This window comes from Hippocampus comes, unplaced genomic scaffold (assembly GCF_001891065.2).
Source record: "Hippocampus comes isolate QL1 unplaced genomic scaffold, H_comes_QL1_v1.1 scaffold322, whole genome shotgun sequence".
Taxonomy (NCBI): Eukaryota; Metazoa; Chordata; class Actinopteri; order Syngnathiformes; family Syngnathidae; genus Hippocampus; species Hippocampus comes.
Window position 1 is genome coordinate 2,575,787 of NW_017805137.1, and position 19,852 is coordinate 2,595,638.

The following is a 19,852-nucleotide window of genomic DNA, read 5'->3' on the forward strand; positions in this document are numbered from 1 at the left end:
AGTGTTTTTTCTTTTTTCCTGATGCATTAACTATTCGCTATTTTTGCAAAACTATTCACACAAATAAGAAAACCTTTTGCCAAATTGGCACAACACAAAAAAAAAAAACCTCGGTCTACATCGTGTCATCTCTTTCGGTCATTCCATGGTTGATTACGTGTTTCACTATTGTCGCTCTGATGTTATCAGTAATTGTATTTTTTAGTCTCCTTTCTCCACCTTCTTCTCCTCCTCCTCCTATCACTCTTGCTGCTTCACCTCCATTTCTTCCTTCGCTTCGTCCAATTCCCACTCTTCCAATCGTTTTCTGGTGTGACAGTGTGGCCAGACAGTTGGGAGAATACAGTAGTGTAAATAATAGCCATACAGGAGTATCATTTTGCGAGGAGTGTGTTTGGAAATAGTGTAAAGCAGTGAGTTGTTTGCTATAAAATTGCAAACTCAGAACAAAGCAGTGTTTGTGCTTTTAGTTTTGCAAGGCCTGTGAGATAATAGTTTTAGAAATTGTGCTGCAAGAATCACTTTACCTCCTATCCACACGGGGCACTATTTCACTAGATGCACTGACTACTAAAGCCCAGCACAAAACAAAGACGAAGAAGAAGTGAATGCACTGGATGAGAACTTACCAGAGGAGGGCTGTGATTTTTTTTCCTCCCACTTCATACCATCCCGTTTTAAGGAGGGATCGTGCTTTTCATTTTATGTTATTTTTGAACTGAGAACACTTGGTTGGCCGTGTGAACCTTAAACATCGATTCAGCCGAAGAAGGAAGCGACCAATACAACGGGGAAAAAAGGAGCTGCCATAGCAGCTAGCGCCAGGTTGCGGAAAGTAAGTGTTGGCCTAATGCACAGATAAAGATAACACGGTACGATAAATAAAACTGGGATCATTCAAGTGAACCAATAATGCGTTGCGTCAATGTGATGTATAGCTTGAGCGAGCCTGAACAAGGAGTAGCTAAGCTAGTGGGGTTTTTTAAGCAGGCGTTGGTCAAAATATGCTAATGAATATGACTCCTTCCGGTCAGTTACTCTTGGAAATACATTGAGGCCGATGTTTACACGTGTTTAAAATATTGTACATCTATCTTTACACTAATCTAATTAATCTTTAAATGTCAGCTGACGCCCTCTAGTCTGGGATTCGTGTTGTACGAGTGAAAGACATTTATTTTGAAGTCTAGGAGCAATCTTTTCCTTATAATGTTGCGGCTTTCAGCGGATGCATTTCTTCTGTAAATTCGGCTAAAACTGGCCTTCTTTTTCCAACGTTATATCCATTGCGTTTTGAATAACTTTGCGTTAATGTGGTATGGCAAACGGGATTTGTCACCTTTAAGACTGCTGTGAATTGTTCATATTTTCCCTCCTTAATCAATGTGGCGACGATTCATTCGAATCGGGTACGTCATAGTGTGCCCGGATGTTCGGCTTCTGCCTGTAGTTTGGTGTTTATTTTCCTGCTGTTGGCACATCTGCTTGTAAGATATTTACACATACAGGTTCATATTGCAGCATAGCGACCTCGTGGATAGCACCTCTGCCTCGTGGTATTGAGGTTCTGGGTTCCAATCTCAGCTCTGGCCTTCTTGTATTTCTGTTTTCCAGCTTCATCCCACATACCAAAAACATGCATCTTACATTCACTGAAGGCTTTAAGGTGTACATGAGTATGAGTTTGAGTGTGATTGGTCTTTGTGTCCTGCAATTAGCTGGCGACCATTGGAGATGACTCATTGAATCTGCTGTATCCTATCTCCCATCAGCGTCCTGATGGTGTGTTTCTCAAGTTGAAGAAGCCCACCTGTCGCAGTGTGTCTCATCTTCCGAAGCCGACATGTCCATCGCGAACACGCCCACCAGCAACGATGCCTGCCTCAGCATCGTGCACAGCCTTATGTGCCACCGGCAGGGTGGCGAGAGTGAGAGCTTTGCCAAGAGGGCCATTGAGAGCCTGGTGAAGAAACTTAAGGAGAAGAAGGATGAGCTGGACTCGCTCATCACCGCCATCACCACCAACGGCGCCCATCCCAGCAAGTGTGTCACCATCCCTAGAACGCTGGATGGACGACTGCAGGTGGGTTCAATGGACCGCGATGATAAAGTAGCTTCATATGGGTCAAATATCCTCTAAGTGTAATAAAGCACGACAATTTACCCTGTAGACACACAGCAAATTTCATTCAGATTGGATAAGGTTTTAATCTAAAGTGGATAATTCATCTCTTTAAGGTTTGGATACAGAGATAAATCGATACATAGATTGCATTCATATAATTTTTTTTTAAATAACTTTGTCACCTATTAAGATATCTGTGTTTCTAAATCAGACTTAAAAAACTTGACATTTCATTTATTGTGTGTAACATACAATATATTAATTGTGTTATGGACATATTTCACTTTTTTTTTGTATATTTTTTCACAATTTTGATACAGCTGTTAAGTAGGATGTCACTAATACACCCCCCTGCACAATGCACCGCAGTTCTTAAAAAGTGTTTTTTCTTTTTTCCTGATGCATTAACTATTCGCTATTTTTGCAAAACTATTCACACAAATAAGAAAACCTTTTGCCAAATTGGCACAACACAAAAAAAAAAACCTCGGTCTACATCGTGTCATCTCTTTCGGTCATTCCATGGTTGATTACGTGTTTCACTATTGTCGCTCTGATGTTATCAGTAATTGTATTTTTTAGTCTCCTTTCTCCACCTTCTTCTCCTCCTCCTCCTATCACTCTTGCTGCTTCACCTCCATTTCTTCCTTCGCTTCGTCCAATTCCCACTCTTCCAATCGTTTTCTGGTGTGACAGTGTGGCCAGACAGTTGGGAGAATACAGTAGTGTAAATAATAGCCATACAGGAGTATCATTTTGCGAGGAGTGTTTGGAAATTGAGTGTAAAGCAGTGAGTTGTTTGCTATAAAATTGCAAACTCAGAACAAAGCAGTGTTTGTGCTTTTAGTTTTGCAAGGCCTGTGAGATAATAGTTTTAGAAATTGTGCTGCAAGAATCACTTTACCTCCTATCCACACGGGGCACTATTTCACTAGATGCACTGACTACTAAAGCCCAGCACAAAACAAAGACGAAGAAGAAGTGAATGCACTGGATGAGAACTTACCAGAGGAGGGCTGTGATTTTTTTTCCTCCCACTTCATACCATCCCGTTTTAAGGAGGGATCGTGCTTTTCATTTTATGTTATTTTTGAACTGAGAACACTTGGTTGGCCGTGTGAACCTTAAACATCGATTCAGCCGAAGAAGGAAGCGACCAATACAACGGGGAAAAAAGGAGCTGCCATAGCAGCTAGCGCCAGGTTGCGGAAAGTAAGTGTTGGCCTAATGCACAGATAAAGATAACACGGTACGATAAATAAAACTGGGATCATTCAAGTGAACCAATAATGCGTTGCGTCAATGTGATGTATAGCTTGAGCGAGCCTGAACAAGGAGTAGCTAAGCTAGTGGGGTTTTTTAAGCAGGCGTTGGTCAAAATATGCTAATGAATATGACTCCTTCCGGTCAGTTACTCTTGGAAATACATTGAGGCCGATGTTTACACGTGTTTAAAATATTGTACATCTATCTTTACACTAATCTAATTAATCTTTAAATGTCAGCTGACGCCCTCTAGTCTGGGATTCGTGTTGTACGAGTGAAAGACATTTATTTTGAAGTCTAGGAGCAATCTTTTCCTTATAATGTTGCGGCTTTCAGCGGATGCATTTCTTCTGTAAATTCGGCTAAAACTGGCCTTCTTTTTCCAACGTTATATCCATTGCGTTTTGAATAACTTTGCGTTAATGTGGTATGGCAAACGGGTTTTGTAACTTCTAAGACTGCTGTGAATTGTTCATATTTTCCCTCCTTAATCAATGTGGCGACGATTCATTCGAATCGGGTACGTCATAGTGTGCCCGGATGTTCGGCTTCTGCCTGTAGTTTGGTGTTTATTTTCCTGCTGTTGGCACATCTGCTTGTAAGATATTTACACATACAGGTTCATATTGCAGCATAGCGACCTCGTGGATAGCACCTCTGCCTCGTGGTATTGAGGTTCTGGGTTCCAATCTCAGCTCTGGCCTTCTTGTATTTCTGTTTTCCAGCTTCATCCCACATACCAAAAACATGCATCTTACATTCACTGAAGGCTTTAAGGTGTACATGAGTATGAGTTTGAGTGTGATTGGTCTTTGTGTCCTGCAATTAGCTGGCGACCATTGGAGATGACTCATTGAATCTGCTGTATCCTATCTCCCATCAGCGTCCTGATGGTGTGTTTCTCAAGTTGAAGAAGCCCACCTGTCGCAGTGTGTCTCATCTTCCGAAGCCGACATGTCCATCGCGAACACGCCCACCAGCAACGATGCCTGCCTCAGCATCGTGCACAGCCTTATGTGCCACCGGCAGGGGGGCGAGAGTGAGAGCTTTGCCAAGAGGGCCATTGAGAGCCTGGTGAAGAAACTTAAGGAGAAGAAGGATGAGCTGGACTCGCTCATCACCGCCATCACCACCAACGGCGCCCATCCCAGCAAGTGTGTCACCATCCCTAGAACGCTGGATGGACGACTGCAGGTGGGTTCAATGGACCGCGATGATAAAGTAGCTTCATATGGGTCAAATATCCTCTAAGTGTAATAAAGCACGACAATTTACCCTGTAGACACACAGAAAATTTCATTCAGATTGGATCAGGTTTTAATCTAAAGTGGATAATTCATCTCTTTAAGGTTTGGATACAGAGATAAATCGATACATAGATTGCATTCATATAATTTTTTTTTAAATAACTTTGTCACCTATTAAGATATCTGTGTTTCTAAATCAGACTTAAAAAACTTGACATTTCATTTATTGTGTGTAACATACAATATATTAATTGTGTTATGGACATATTTCACTTTTTTTTTGCCTATCAAATCATGTTTTATAAACAGTTGAATTGGATGTTACGACCAAGACTAATTTTTCATTTGTGTTGTGACAATTCTACTTGTAAACACCTGTAGGACTTTCTTGATATAATAGGCTTGTACTTATAAATTGTATGACAATTTGTTGCAGCATTTTCCCCATTATTGTTCTGAATTGTTTTTTTTATGATTGAGTAATTTGGATAATAGAGATTTATTTTTATTTGGGTTAATAAAAATATTAGTTTTTAATGCATCTCAGTAGTTTCTTCATATAATGGACAGACTTTACTAATGTTGAGAGAGATAGATCACACTTGAGCGGAGATGTGGGAGTACTACTTAATTTATCTTTGGAGTGTCTTTTGCAAACACTATTTTCAATCATAAGCGGGTCCTTATGCCAAATTGGCACAACACAAAAAAAAAAACCTCGGTCTACATCGTGTCATCTCTTTCGGTCATTCCATGGTTGATTACGTGTTTCACTATTGTCGCTCTGATGTTATCAGTAATTGTATTTTTTAGTCTCCTTTCTCCACCTTCTTCTCCTCCTCCTCCTATCACTCTTGCTGCTTCACCTCCATTTCTTCCTTCGCTTCGTCCAATTCCCACTCTTCCAATCGTTTTCTGGTGTGACAGTGTGGCCAGACAGTTGGGAGAATACAGTAGTGTAAATAATAGCCATACAGGAGTATCATTTTGCGAGGAGTGTTTGGAAATTGAGTGTAAAGCAGTGAGTTGTTTGCTATAAAATTGCAAACTCAGAACAAAGCAGTGTTTGTGCTTTTAGTTTTGCAAGGCCTGTGAGATAATAGTTTTAGAAATTGTGCTGCAAGAATCACTTTACCTCCTATCCACACGGGGCACTATTTCACTAGATGCACTGACTACTAAAGCCCAGCACAAAACAAAGACGAAGAAGAAGTGAATGCACTGGATGAGAACTTACCAGAGGAGGGCTGTGATTTTTTTTCCTCCCACTTCATACCATCCCGTTTTAAGGAGGGATCGTGCTTTTCATTTTATGTTATTTTTGAACTGAGAACACTTGGTTGGCCGTGTGAACCTTAAACATCGATTCAGCCGAAGAAGGAAGCGACCAACAGGTGGGTTCAATGGACTGCGATGATAAAGTAGCTTCATATGGGTCAAATATCCTCTAAGTGTAATAAAGCACGACAATTTACCCTGTAGACACACAGAAAATTTCATTCAGATTGGATCAGGTTTTAATCTAAAGTGGATAATTCATCTCTTTAAGGTTTGGATACAGAGATAAATCGATACATAGATTGCATTCATATAATTTTTTTTTAAATAACTTTGTCACCTATTAAGATATCTGTGTTTCTAAATCAGACTTAAAAAACTTGACATTTCATTTATTGTGTGTAACATACAATATATTAATTGTGTTATGGACATATTTCACTTTTTTTTTGCCTATCAAATCATGTTTTATAAACAGTTGAATTGGATGTTACGACCAAGACTAATTTTTCATTTGTGTTGTGACAATTCTACTTGTAAACACCTGTAGGACTTTCTTGATATAATAGGCTTGTACTTATAAATTGTATGACAATTTGTTGCAGCATTTTCCCCATTATTGTTCTGAATTGTTTTTTTTATGATTGAGTAATTTGGATAATAGAGGTTTATTTTTATTTGGGTTAATATAAATATTAGTTTTTAATGCATCTCAGTAGTTTCTTCATATAATGGACAGACTTTACTAATGTTGAGAGAGATAGATCACACTTGAGCGGAGATGTGGGAGTACTACTTAATTTATCTTTGGAGTGTCTTTTGCAAACACTATTTTCAATCATAAGCGGGTCCTTATGTGCACTTAGCACAAGCACACTCAAGGCCACAGTTTGATGATCGACTTTGTGGTCGTGTCATCGAATTTGCGGCCACGTGTTTTGGACACTCGGGTGAACAGAGGGGCAGAGCTGTCAACCAATCACCACCTGGTGGTGTGTTGGCTCCGATAGCGGGGGAAGACCCTATTGTGAGGCTTCTTCAAGCCGTGATCTCCAACTCTCACTGGAGCGGTCCGGAGCCGAGTCTGAAGAAGTTGGGATGAAAATTAATACCTCCAAATCTGAGAGCATGGTCCTCAGTTGGAAATGGGTGGGTGCCCTCTCCGAGTCGGGGATGAGATTTTACCCCAAGTGGAGGAGTTCAAGTATCTTGGGGACTTGTTTACGAGTGAGGGCAAGATGGAGCGTGAGATGGACAGGTGGATTGGTGAAGCGTCTGTATCGTCTGTCATGGTGAAGAAGGAGCTTCCTCGATTTCCTGGTCAATCTACCAGAAGTCTAAAAAATTTAAGTCATATCATTTGATTGAAAGAAAGTGATTTTATACTAAACATGAGGCGAAAATAGCATTTATACTTGATTTGGAAGATGTCAATTCAAATGTTATCTGATTATCCCATGAATTATTATTGTTAATATCATTATTTATTTATTTTGCGTGTGCCTCTCCTTCCAGGTGGCTGGACGCAAGGGTTTCCCACATGTGGTCTATGCCAAGCTGTGGCGCTGGCCGGACCTGCACAAGAATGAACTGAAGCATGTCAAATACTGTCAGTATGCGTTCGACCTCAAGGCCGACAGCGTCTGCGTCAATCCCTATCACTACGAGCGGGTGGTCTCACCCGGCATAGGTGAGACTGTTCATATTTTTCAGTATCATCACTTAGTCGGTGCTCTGAGTGACTCATAATTTCTTGCTTCAACTGCCTATTAGACATATCAGGACTGAATCTAACCAGCTCCAGGCCTGGCTCGGCGCTGATGGTCAAAGATGAGCATGATTTTGATGGCCCCCAGAGCCTGCCCGCCATGGATGAGGGCCGTTCAATGCAGACCATCCAGCACCCTCCGTCGGGGGGCCGCCCGGGACCCTCCGACCTATTCGCCCCCACCAACATGCTTCCGCCCGCCGAGGCATCCACTTCTGCCTCCACGTCATCGTTCCCCACTGTCGCCACAGGATCAGCTAGTAAGGCTCTCTTTATCGCTCAAGATACATCTCCTCTTTTGGGGTCCACCTCATCTACCTGTTTAATGTTTCCAACTTTGCATTTGTTCACCAATTTATATTAGTGCCTCAACATCAATCTCCACTGATAAACCATCAATTTCGCTGAATTTATTTAATCAGATTATTTTTGAATGGTTTTTATTTTTGACTGATTCAGCTGCTGTCCATTTCTTTAAATTCACTGTGGTCACTGTTATCATTGTTGATTTTTTTTTTTCACCGTTCAAAATGTTCTCATTATTATTGTTTTAGAATTTTGTTTTTTAATCAAACAGAATAAGATTTCATTTTAACAGGTTCAATAAAGCTACGTCGTGTTGAATAAGAAATGTTTCATAAAATACAGAAGAAATACTTGTGATATGAACAAAATATCTGCTGGGCTCTCTGTTTCCCTCCCAACTTCAGGTGGCAACACCGTCTGGTCAAGGAACAACAGCTTCACCCCCAACACGCCACACCACAGCAACGGTCACCTGCAGCACCACCCTCCCATGCCTCAGCCGGCACATTACTGTGAGTCAGGCAACACGGAAACCGTGCACAGTACGTTTTTTCCAAAGATGGTGATAGTCCATTGCTTGGCTCTCATCCTCAGGGTCAGTCCACGACGAGTTTGCCTTTCAGCCGCCCATTTCCAACCATCCTGGTGAGAACAAAACAATGAATGTAGACTATGACTGTGGTGGCGTTAGTGCCTCAGTTAATAAGTTTAACTGTGTTGCAGCTCCAGACTACTGGTGTTCCATCGCCTACTTCGAGATGGACCTACAGGTGGGCGAGACCTTCAAGGTGCCGTCGTCGTGCCCCGTCGTGACCGTGGACGGCTACGTCGACCCGTCGGGCGGGGACCGCTTCTGTCTAGGCCAACTCAGCAACGTCCATCGCACGGAGGCCATAGAGCGAGCCAGGTAACACCCACTGGCCATCACGCAACCTTGATTAACCGTACAGGTCATATTTGAAGTAACATTAATAGTGTAGTGCTACTTTGACTTGATTCGTTCTCTGACCAAACTCAAATTATTCGCAACTCAAATCAACTCTCCCCATTTAAATAAATGAAACTGTCAAGGAAAATAGCACTCTAAGGTATTGTTCTGTTTGAAAGCGTACAGTTAATAACATAAAAAATTGTTTTAGCTACAATTCAAAGGACTGCTCCTTCTGGTGTGTGCACCCAGGCCACCAGGGGGCAGTGTAATGCCTACTTACATGCATACTGTTGAATACATGTAGATTTGATGATGGAATGTGAAAAAGACTGTCACTACTAAACAGCATTAATCTTAGTCGGGTTTTTTTCACAAAACATAAAGTTTGTGTGCTTCATCTGTATGTGATGCTCAACAGTTTGTGTCCACATAATAGAAAAAGTGGGCATTCCGTCGGTCTGTCACTGTTACACTATTGCATGGACTCCTGTATATGTGCATGGTAAATTGGATCAGGAGTTTGGTCAGGAATGAATGAAGCTGAGAGATCAAGGGTTACCACTGCACAAGTGGAAATGGACAGTTCAGACCATCGAGTAAGTTTGACTCATCTGTCAGGCTTCACATCGGCAAAGGCGTGCAGCTCGAGTGCAAAGGCGAGGGCGACGTGTGGGTGCGCTGCCTCAGCGACCACGCCGTCTTCGTGCAGAGCTATTACTTGGATCGCGAGGCCGGCCGAGCCCCCGGGGATGCCGTCCACAAGATCTACCCCAGCGCTTACATTAAGGTAGACACTTCATAACTGACGCTTTCAATTAAAACGTTTTTTTTTTTTTTTTTTTTAAATAAGCAGGGTGGGGCGATAGCATGGTGTATACACAAACCCGATTCCAATAAACTTGGAATGTTATGTTAAACATGAATAAAAACACAAGACAGTGATTTGCAATGTAGCACAAACTGGATTTACTGATAATGGTTTTCTCAAGGGTTACTGAGCCCATGTGGTGATGTCCTTTCCATATTAAGGTCGGTTTTTGATGCATTGCCGCCTGAGGGATTCTCTCACACAGCTGTTCACAAAGAGGTGAACCTCACCCCATCTTTGATTGTGAATGACTGAGCAAATTGTGAAAGGTCATTCATGGCACCCGCCCATTCTCAGTTAGCCCGTTCACTTGTGAGATGTTCCAAACCGGTGTTTATTTTTTTCCCCTTCTTCCTCACTTACCAAACTGCTGCACATTCAGAAATAGAAGACAGTTCAAATCAATTATGGCGACAACCAAATTTCATTCTGTGCACTTGGTTGCAGGTGGTTTTGACTTCCCCTGAAGCTAGAAACGTGTGATTGGCAACATAACAATCTAAACATCACTGTGCTGTCATCAAGTCGACTAGTGGACTGATCATGACAACCGTTAGTGAGCATGTACCTCTTTTTGTCTAACAATGTTTACATGTTTTGTGCCAGGTGTTCGACTTGCGTCAGTGTCACAGGCAGATGCAGCAACAGGCGGCGACTGCTCAGGCGGCAGCTGCAGCGCAGGCAGCAGCCGTGGCGGGAAACATCCCTGGACCCGGCTCAGTCGGAGGCATCGCACCCGCCATCAGTAAGTCTGGACCCAAGTATCTGTTAAAAACTCAATTTAACGATCCATTTCAAACGCATACTAAAAACATAGCTTTTTTTATTTTTTTTTAATGCAGAAATAATTTCAGGTGTTTTTTTTTTTGCATGTTTGCATGCATTTATTTATATCAATGCTGATGCCAACTCAAATCAAATGTTCTGTGAAGACAAGCCACCAAATAAATACATTCAGATGCCGGCCGTGGGACAGCTCTACGCTCTTAGCAACGTCCTCGAGGGTACATGGGTGCTCGCCCAACCAGTCTCCATGTTCTTTGTGGGCTTGGAGAAGGCGTTCGACCGTGTCCCTCGGGGAGTTCTCTGGAGGGGGATTCGGGAGTATGGGGTACTGAACCCTCTCATACCGTCTGTTCGGTCCCTATATCATCAATGTCAGAGTTTGATTCACATTGCTGGCAGTAAGTCGGGCTTCCGGACATGTCCAACCGGCAGGGACGACCCAGGACACCTAAGTACGGTTTTAAAGTGGAAACCAATCTGAATAACTCATGTCTTTCTGCAGTTTCTGGGAAGGTTTTTATTTGAGAAAGTCTCCAGTCGAGTAACTCAGGCTACAATAAATCCTGGGAGATTTATAGTTTAGAGATTTATATGGCAATGAGTAATTCTTCTGGCTACTCGTTTTTACAGTTATTTATTGATTTATATCTTTTTTATTCCAAGGATGATAAATAACTAATTTACTCTTACTTGCAGATCCACTGGCACCTATGCTAAATCACGACTTAACTGTACAATATTTTCTGAAGCTCACATACTGCGTTGATGCTTTGGCGAGACGAGAGGCCTCCATTCATGGGAGTGGCCATTTTAGAAAGGGGAGCTGGCCCGGCACTGCACTGATGAGTCAGGAAAATTGCTGAGTACAATAATGAACTGCCCGCTATACGCCCTTCCCCACTTCATTGCTGCATTTTACATAAAAAGCTGCGCGGTTAGCCTCCCTCAATTCCCAATGGCTCAATTGTGGCGCACATTTGCCCGCAGGTCTGTCGGCGGCAGCCGGCATCGGTGTGGACGACCTCCGCCGCCTGTGCATCCTGCGTATGAGCTTTGTGAAGGGCTGGGGGCCGGACTACCCTCGGCAGAGCATCAAAGAGACGCCATGCTGGATCGAGATCCACCTGCACCGCGCCCTGCAGCTGCTGGACGAGGTGCTGCACACCATGCCCATCGCTGACCCCCAGCCACTCGACTGAACTCCTCACAACCGAGGGACTCATTTTGCTTGTTGGTGTTCTCGTCGTTCTCGTCAGGTGGGTTTTGACGGTGCTGTAGTGTGAACCCAAAATGACATATTTCATCTGAAAGGACAAACAGGATCGGTCAGACTGCTGGACTAGACCAGAGTGCTGTGTTTTCCACATGATGAACATTTGTGACCCCCCCCCCCCTTGTTTTTACCAGCCACTTCATTAGGTACACATGCATAAATAGCTAATATCGTTTAAAGATATTTTCACAAGTATTGGGGAGTATTAGGGCCACATTGTAAAGAGAAGAAAAACATTTATTTTACAAAAGGTGGATATTCCCCTCCCAAGATGTTTGTCCAAGTATGACGTGATTTTTATTAAGTCGCTAAAGTAATATGAGGATAAAGTTTGACTTTTAATGGAACAAAGACGCAACTTTAGATCCTCTAAACTTTATCCCGATGAAACGCGTCAGCAGTAGAGAAAGACGGGTTAACACTGAAAAGGAAAAAAAACAAAGTACTGTATTCTACAGGAATAAAGTTGAATTTATTGCCCAAGAAATAAAGCAGCAATATGTAAATTTTACAAGAGGAATAAAATCAGATTTTTTTTTTTTTTTTAAAGGAAGGAAAATTGTATCTTCATGGGGACAAAATGGGACTATTGAGAGAAAAATGTTTGTATTTTATGTGGAAAAAGATGTATTTTAGAGAGTAGTTTGAATTTTATCGGGAAAGCATGATGAAAAAAACGAACTGGTACTATGACAATGTTTTAATTTTCAGAGAATAAAGTGGAAATATTACAAAATGAATGGGGTGACATGACAAGAAGTGAACATTTTACTCAGTCATTTTGGAAAAAAAGTGAGATTTACAAGAAAAAAAAATGTTATGAAAATATCAGACTTTCGATGAATCAATAGTTAAAAGTATTCTGACAATTACAGGTAGGTGACTGTTTAAAATGTAAAGCCAGAAAGTTTAATATCTCATGAGATTGTGTGTTACCTAATGTTGTGGCCAGTGACGAATCCTCTTGTATATTATCGGTTCACAAAATACCAGCTGTAAATCTACATTTCCCGGCAGTTCTGGTACACTATGTTGATTTTTTTTTTTCCTCAACTTTTTATCAAATGATTTTTTTTTTTTTTTTTTTTTTTGGTTTTAGCACTTTACTTTGACTTGGCTGTGTATTTGTATTGGAACACTAAGGATGCCATTTTGTTTCCCACCTTTTCACCCACATAACACCTGATGTTTCTGTTGCGGCTCGTCGGACGTGTTATTTTTTTTTTAAATCGGGTGTATGTAAATAGAAATATGTATCATCTTTGTAGTGCATGCTGATGTCAGTGGTCCCGCATTTAAACTCACTCACGTTACATGAATAAATAAAATCAATGATACAATCAAGAGACTCAATGTGGCTTTAAATGAAACCGTCTTTATTAAGTAACTTTAATATCAGAAAAATAAAACTCTTAAAATTCTCTTTACAGCAAATATATATATAATAATATCAGTGCTTTGGCCGCAATAACTTAAAAGGCCCGTTTATAAAATATAGTCCTACTTTTTTTAAACTCCTTACTCCACCCCATTTTGAATTGAGATTTTTATATATATATGCCATAAGACTTGCCCCCTACATATACATAAAGTAGTAAAATTAGCACAAAAAACGGCTACTAAAAAAATGTACACTTTCTTAAACACGCATTAGCAGGCAGCTCATATCTTCAACGGTTTAATTGTACTTTATTACATTTCTTTTTAATTAAACGCAGACATGCTTGTGCACACACATTCCATATTTCCAGTGGCGGCGTTCCGACAAATCTAACTACGAAGCGGAGAAAGCATTGCAAATTCATTTATCGCCCGCGCAAAGAAAAGGTAGAAAAATTTAAATCTTATTGTAAACATTGGAATATAGATACTTTGTCAAGATACATATATATTTAGAATATGAAATGTAACAAAATAAAAATTAACTTCTGTATATCTCAGTCCTTAATATAATACAATAAACTGAGGGTTGACCGTGTATATTGCATTCACCCTCATCGAAATAACACAACAAAAAAAAGGACGGATAAAGATTGGAGGGGAGAGAACCTGGAGGTTTATTTTGTGCGGCTTAGTTATGATGCGAAAACTCAAAAGCCGAGCCCCTCCAAAAAAACAAAAAACAAAACGGAAGCGAAATCATTAATTTAGTTGTGTAGTGTCTACATTCCAGGCACTTTCCCCTCATAAACGTCCGACAACAGTCCCATGCGTCAAAAAAACAAAAACAAAAAAAGAGATGATTTTGGGGGTGTAAGGAATGGATAAACATCGTCCCCCCGCCCCTGAGTCCCAATGAAAAAGTACCATCAAATCCCTCGTTTTATTTCCTCGCCCTGGTTTTCCCAACCCAAGCGGACTCTTGCATAGGCCTGGTGGCAGAACGAGGAAATTGGTCGTACGATTAATTTTAAAAATAAAATCTCAACACTGGAGAACATTCGAGGAGTTGTTCCTACATTTACAGCAGTTTTTGTAAAAGGAATGTTAATACTAAGTATGCACAAAAAAAGATGTGGAAGCAAAAAAAAAAGTGTTAAGACTTTAAACCTGATGTGTACATTACATCAGTCTAAAAAAAAAAAAAAGGCCACGCTTTAGGTTGTTTTTGAAGCAATCAGATTTTTCTTTCGGAACTTAATTTCAGGCACGAGTTTTAACTGTAAACGACTTTGATCCTGGCGTAGTGACTCCCAGCAACCTGGGAACTAATTAAAAAAAAAAAAATAGCACCGCTAAGGTAACGAGTTGACGCCCAGTGGAGTGTCAAGAAAGAAAAGGCGGGTTTTCATGCCGCTTCAGTATATGATGTGTGAATGTATAATACGACTGGTTAATACGATAAGGTCGGGAGTCCTGCCGTTTGTAAACATGCTCACTTGCACCCCCCTGCGGAGGGTGACGGTCATGAGAGTCGGCTGCAAATTCCGCCCCCTCCAAAAAAAACAAACAAAAAAAAAAAACAATAAAAAAAAAAATCAAAGGTGGCTAAAACGTTTGAAACATTTTCTGGTCGCTACATTTGAAGACTTGGCCGTTCGCCAGTCACATGTTGCGAAGCCGGAGGGCCCGTGTGACGGGCGACAGGCACACGGGGCAGGTGGCATCGGGACACTGGCAGATTTGGGCGGCGCATTTGGCGCAAAAGAGGTTGTGGCCGCAGGGGACCAGGGCGGCCACAGCCCGGCCGTCCAGGCAGCGAATGCACACATCAGGGCCCGGGCGGCGGCCCTGACCCGCTGAAGCCCCCGCCACATAGGCCAGGGAGGGCTCGGGCGGCGATGAGGACGAGCTGTCGCCAGAGGAGGAAGAGAAGGCCGAGCAGTAGGAGGGCGGGCGGTGGCCACCGCCGAAGGGAGCGCGGAGCATGTGCAGCGCCTGGGGATGCTCCAGGGCGTCGGCCCCGGGGAAGGTGGGGGAGAGGCGGGGCGTCCCGGGCTGACTCGTCTGGAAAGGTCAATGACAACAACACAAGGTAAAACAAAAACATCCTTCCTTCCTTCTACACGACCCGATTTCAAGCCTCAATTTCGGTTTTCAAGGTTCAGTGTTTCAAGTCTGGGCAATGGTTTGAAATGGCGGTCATGGTTAAGGCTCCAAACCTTGGTTTTGATTTTTAAATTGAGAATTCAAGCCTCAGTTTGTTTCAGATTAAGGTTGTAAACAAGGCTTATCGTTTCAAACCAAGGTGAAGGTTCTAAATAAGTATCAGGGGTTCAAATTTGGCTTTCATGCCATAATTAGGGTTTCACATGGTTACCTCGACAGGAAGTGAACAAGGACAAAAACTACGGAGAAAGTGTTTGGACAGGGTTGAGGTCAGGGCTCTGTGGTGCTCTCACTCTAAATTCATCCAAGCTTTAATTCAACCACCACCAACCTGTGCGGGCCGTCCGTCCAAGGCCTGAAGACTTTGGTGGTCCACAAAGGGGCTCCAGTTGTGCAGCGGCGCACCGCCTGTGGAGACTGTAAGGGGTTCGAATCCCGATGAACAGCTCCCGCCCGCCGCCGCGTTGGGCTCAGAGTCTCCGAACCAGAAGCTGGTGGCCCCTGGGTTGTCGTCGTTGCTGCTGTTATTGTTGTTGTTGGAATTCGCGTTGAATGAGCAAGTGGGACTGAAGTCAGCCATGCGGTTGGCGGCGCCGCCGCTTCCTCCATAGAAGGAGTCGGTGGAGCTGGAGCCGCTGCCCAGGGAGCTGGAACTGTCGTTGCGATAGGTGGAAGAGATGCGACCACCGCCGGCCGCATTAGCCCGCTGGTTGCCTCCGCCGCTCAGGTTCGCCTGGAGGAGGCCGCCCGCGAGGAACCACCCGGCTTCGCCGTTGTTGTCGAAGCTGACGTCCGTGCCGTTGAATTGGAAGTCGTTGTTGTCCGCGCCGGGTGCCTCTACGCCACCCCCGCAGTTGCCCGTGCGCAGGGCGATGTGCGCCTCAATCTCCTCGCGGGCACGGTCGACATTCTCCGGCATCCCCGTCACCTCAAACACGGGCTCCTTGTCGCGACTCGGCGTTACGATGTAGGTGTGCGTCTGCTGCTGGATGCGCTTGATGGTCGCCCCTGGAACACAAGTCACTTTTAATTACACTGGTTCTTGCAAGTGACCCGATTTACATGACTAGCTGCCGCTCGGTTTATGTGCTATGATCAATGGGGACAAGGTGAACGGCTTTGAGCAAACTGCTCTTGAGAGCAGGGCCTGTTTCAAACGGTCACCATCATAAACATCACATTCAATACAATGACAAGTCTTACTGCAGTTTACTAATAATAGAAACTTGTAAATACGTACCTTTTGGACCCACAACCAGTCCGACGACACGGTATGGCACCCGCACCTGCAGGAAAATAACAGTTTTTTTTTCATCTATTTAATTCCAGAGACACCGCAGAGCAATTCATGTTCTTCCACTACACGGCAGAAGCTACAAATAGCCTTAAACAACTGCACCTTCGATTCTGAGGTTGCGTACAACCAAAGCATGCCCAGATCTGACACTGAGTAGCTCAACGTAAAAGGAAATTCAGAAATCATGACTTCAGTCATCCCCTAAATATATATAAATGACTAATTCTTAAGTGAAGATCCACTGGCACCTAAGTGTGTGCGTGATAGCGTAAATAAGGGTCTCAAAACGGCTGGTCGCGAACGAGTTAATGGCATTTCAACTGGTGTAAACTGAATGTAGTTTTTGTCAAATTTGTTTGGTGGTGTGTTGTGAGATTTTTTTTCTATGTGTGTACTCTGGCTCATTCAAGGTTGGAAAACACTGCTGGAATGAGATTCAAAACAAGAAGGATGCACTATCGTCCACTACCTGAATGGTGGTCTGTCCGGGCAAAGTGGGGATCCCCGGCCCGGACGCCACAGACAGAGAGCCCGCTTTGTTCCGGGATGCCCGGATGAGGGAGAAGTGCTCGGCGGCTGACAAAATCTCCCGCTTGGCCATGCATACGTCTTCCTTGCGTCCAGTCACAACGAAAACCGGCTGCTCGCCCCTCACCGGCGTCTTGATGTACGTGTTGGTCTTGGCTCGGAGTGCTTTAATCTTACAACCTGGGTGAGAGAAATTTTAGGGCTTGATTAGTGGTAATTAAATGTTCAAGAGTGAAGAAAAATGTGTCTGTCGGTTGCATATGTTCATTCAGTAAACACGGAAATGGCCATACATTGGTTACAGATGTTGCAAATATGGTTTTAAAATTATTAATTATAATTTCGACTCGAGGCAGAAATTTTTGCTGACTTAAGCTGGTTAGCTTCCCCCCCAGCCCTTCATTTAATATTTTAAAACAGTTTGGTTTCAAACACTTTTTTTATGTAACTGTACAACATTTTAATTGAAACATCCTCAGAACAGTTTTCATTTCAACATGTTTTATTGCAGCGCTGATCTTGGTTGACTACACTACTGTACTTCGTGTTAAATCTTTGAGAACCTCTAGGTTTGAGTGATACAGTCGCTCCTATGATTTTTCCATGATGTTAATAAGTCATAGTTGACTTGCAAGTTAAAGCTCTCAAACACTAATGCCATTTCGAGTGGATTAAATATTCCTCTCAAGCTGTGGTTTGAGTCCAGCCATTTCCTGTTGTTGTGTTAACACAGTGTGCACCCTCCCCCATCAGCAGGCACACCAACACAGCCCTTTAATCAAATGCAAAAAACCCACCACAAAACTCACCAAAAGACAGACATAGAAGCAAGCTATATGGTCAAGAATACGTGTGTTCTATGTTGAATTGAACGTGGGAAATAATAGATCTGCCCAAGCAGAACTACAATGAAAAACTACACATGGGGCTGATGTGGCAGAGCAACTTGCGGTCTTCGAAGACAAAAGAAAACACACAATATATCGATAAAAACATCGAGAAAAGACACGCGAGAGCAGGGAAAGAAATAGACGACTCGAGTGGGAGTGTCTGGTGGTTCATTAACAACTTTCTTTGAAAGCTTTTCAGTCGATGTTGGTTCCGAGTCGGGCGGCGCTGGATTGACCCATTTTAGAGCCAAGCTAACTAGGCTAGCCGCAGTCCAGCAAGCATCAACGTCAAAAAAAACAGCAGAAAACAAAATGTGTCAAGTCTGGGAAGTATGTCATAGGGGCATTCGTGTGATGGCAACTTGTCTGTGATGATGAAAAACAATTTCGATTCAAATAAAGACATTAAAACCGGTGTTGTAACATGCTAATTACAACAATAAGTTACGAGCTAAAAGTTAGCTTGATTGATAGCACCAACACGGCCCAATTCCAAGACCATGGCACGGCTCGTTTTGTAGAATTTGTTTGCTCCATTATAAGCACGCTTCGTTTTAAAGTCTTCGAGAAACACTCACCCTGTCGGCCCACGATCTCCGCGACGTGCTCGGAACTGGGCACGGCCACGCATTCAGTCGTGTTGACACTTTTCCGGCGAGCGAGGAGCGACGCCTCGGCCTCGAAGCAGCCACCGCCCGGCTCTCCGCAGTACACGCCGGTGTCATCCCCCCCTTCGTCTCCATTGTACAGCAACACCGTCTCCACATGCTCCAAAGCTGACGGCATCGCGGAGCCAGCCTGCCCCGCAGAATGCATATATTGATGGGCCTGCGAAAGCAACGGGCTACCCGACGTGGTTGCAACTTGTGGGTCTTCGTCCTCGGGCGTGACGTTTCCTTCGTCTCCCGAAGGTGGTCGATGCTGCAGTGGCTTCAAGTCGAGGACCGTACCGAGGAGGTTAAAGCGGGACGCCGGGATGAGGTGGTGGTGGTATAAGGCTGAACTTTCATCCGATTGCTCGGATGCCGTCTGACTTTGGGGGCCAAGGTGCTCGTCGAGGCCCATGCCGGCGAAAGCGTGCACTAGCGGCGGCGGCGGGACCTCGGATTCTCCCTCGTCGGCCTCCAGCAAAGACGTGCTGCTCGGCATCGTTGAACAATTTCGTCAAGAATATGAAATCCGGGAAAGGAGGAACAAGCAAACAAAATGCGAATAACAAGCGACCAGCGCCAGGTGGCTGAAATGTGTGTACTGTGTGGCTTTTGTTTTGTCTCGACAGTTTCCCCACGAGCACGTTAATCTCGCTCAGTTTTGCTCTCGCGAGAGTTGAATTCTGGGTCAAACGACGCGTTCCTGTCACCAGCTCAACACAGAGACACTTCAGGTCACGCCGTCTTGAATGGATTAAGTACTTGTAGCGATATGCTATTTTGGTTAAACAGCGGTGCCATAAGTACTCACAGTCTGAACATAAGTACACGGACATGTAAAAATACTTAAAATGTAGTCTATTTCAGTACCAAAGTAAAAATATCTATTTGCCATTAACTTTTATAACAGCATTTATTTTGATGACTTCGAGAGAGGAAAAAAGCGTTTCTGCACACAAAATTTCCTTCTTTTATTAACCTATTAGTACTCAGAAGAAAAAATAAAAGTTTTCCCCCAATAGCATAACAAAAAAAAAACAATTAAAATGCAAGTTAGCTGGTTTAACAAATATATTATACTTTATACAAG

At 43.2% G+C, this 19,852-nt stretch overlaps 2 protein-coding genes across 5 annotated transcripts; one reads left to right on the plus strand and one right to left on the minus strand.

Moving 5' to 3' along the window:
• The first annotated feature begins 587 nt into the window (after positions 1 to 587).
• On the plus strand, positions 588 to 13,189 carry LOC109514211 (mothers against decapentaplegic homolog 4-like). Of its 4 annotated transcripts, none has more exons than XM_019867097.1 (10): positions 588 to 872; positions 1,773 to 2,083; positions 7,432 to 7,606; positions 7,690 to 7,944; positions 8,395 to 8,502; positions 8,585 to 8,635; positions 8,714 to 8,897; positions 9,540 to 9,708; positions 10,396 to 10,534; positions 11,563 to 13,189. In XM_019867097.1, the coding sequence occupies exons 2-10, from the start codon at positions 1,844 to 1,846 to the stop codon at positions 11,772 to 11,774; spliced, it is 1,533 nt and encodes a 510-aa protein (XP_019722656.1). In that variant the 5' UTR covers positions 588 to 872; positions 1,773 to 1,843; the 3' UTR covers positions 11,775 to 13,189. The 4 variants fall into 4 exon arrangements, with proteins under 4 accessions (XP_019722656.1, XP_019722655.1, XP_019722654.1 ...); XM_019867096.1 differs by having other exon boundaries at positions 588 to 835; XM_019867095.1 differs by lacking the exons at positions 588 to 872; positions 1,773 to 2,083 and adding exons at positions 3,090 to 3,374; positions 4,275 to 4,585.
• A 14-nt stretch (positions 13,190 to 13,203) lies between these two features.
• On the minus strand, positions 13,204 to 19,544 carry LOC109514210 (RNA-binding protein MEX3B-like). Its single transcript, XM_019867093.1, has 5 exons — positions 18,691 to 19,544; positions 17,164 to 17,402; positions 16,638 to 16,683; positions 15,729 to 16,405; positions 13,204 to 15,295 (listed from the first exon to the last, which is right to left on the minus strand). Exons 1-5 carry the CDS (start codon positions 19,259 to 19,261, stop codon positions 14,894 to 14,896), a joined length of 1,935 nt encoding a protein of 644 aa, XP_019722652.1. The 5' UTR covers positions 19,262 to 19,544; the 3' UTR covers positions 13,204 to 14,893.
• Between the last annotated feature and the right edge of the window lie 308 nt (positions 19,545 to 19,852).

What these genes read in the sequence shown, in the direction of transcription:
- LOC109514210 (XM_019867093.1), bottom strand. Translation starts at nt 19,261, where the DNA reads ATGCCGAGCAGCACGTCTTTGCTGGAGGCCGACGAGGGAGAATCCGAG. An exon ending in GGAGATCGTGGGCCGACAGG is followed by an intron (nt 17,403 to 18,690) that starts GTGAGTGTTTCT and finishes TCTCTCACCCAG; the next exon opens with GTTGTAAGATTAAAGCACTC. An exon ending in TGGACGGACGGCCCGCACAG is followed by an intron (nt 15,296 to 15,728) that starts GTTGGTGGTGGT and finishes TGACCTTTCCAG; the next exon opens with ACGAGTCAGCCCGGGACGCC.
- LOC109514211 (XM_019867097.1), top strand. Translation starts at nt 1,844, where the DNA reads ATGTCCATCGCGAACACGCCCACCAGCAACGATGCCTGCCTCAGCATC. An exon ending in GGTGGTCTCACCCGGCATAG is followed by an intron (nt 7,607 to 7,689) that starts GTGAGACTGTTC and finishes ACTGCCTATTAG; the next exon opens with ACATATCAGGACTGAATCTA. An exon ending in ACCCCAGCGCTTACATTAAG is followed by an intron (nt 9,709 to 10,395) that starts GTAGACACTTCA and finishes GTTTTGTGCCAG; the next exon opens with GTGTTCGACTTGCGTCAGTG.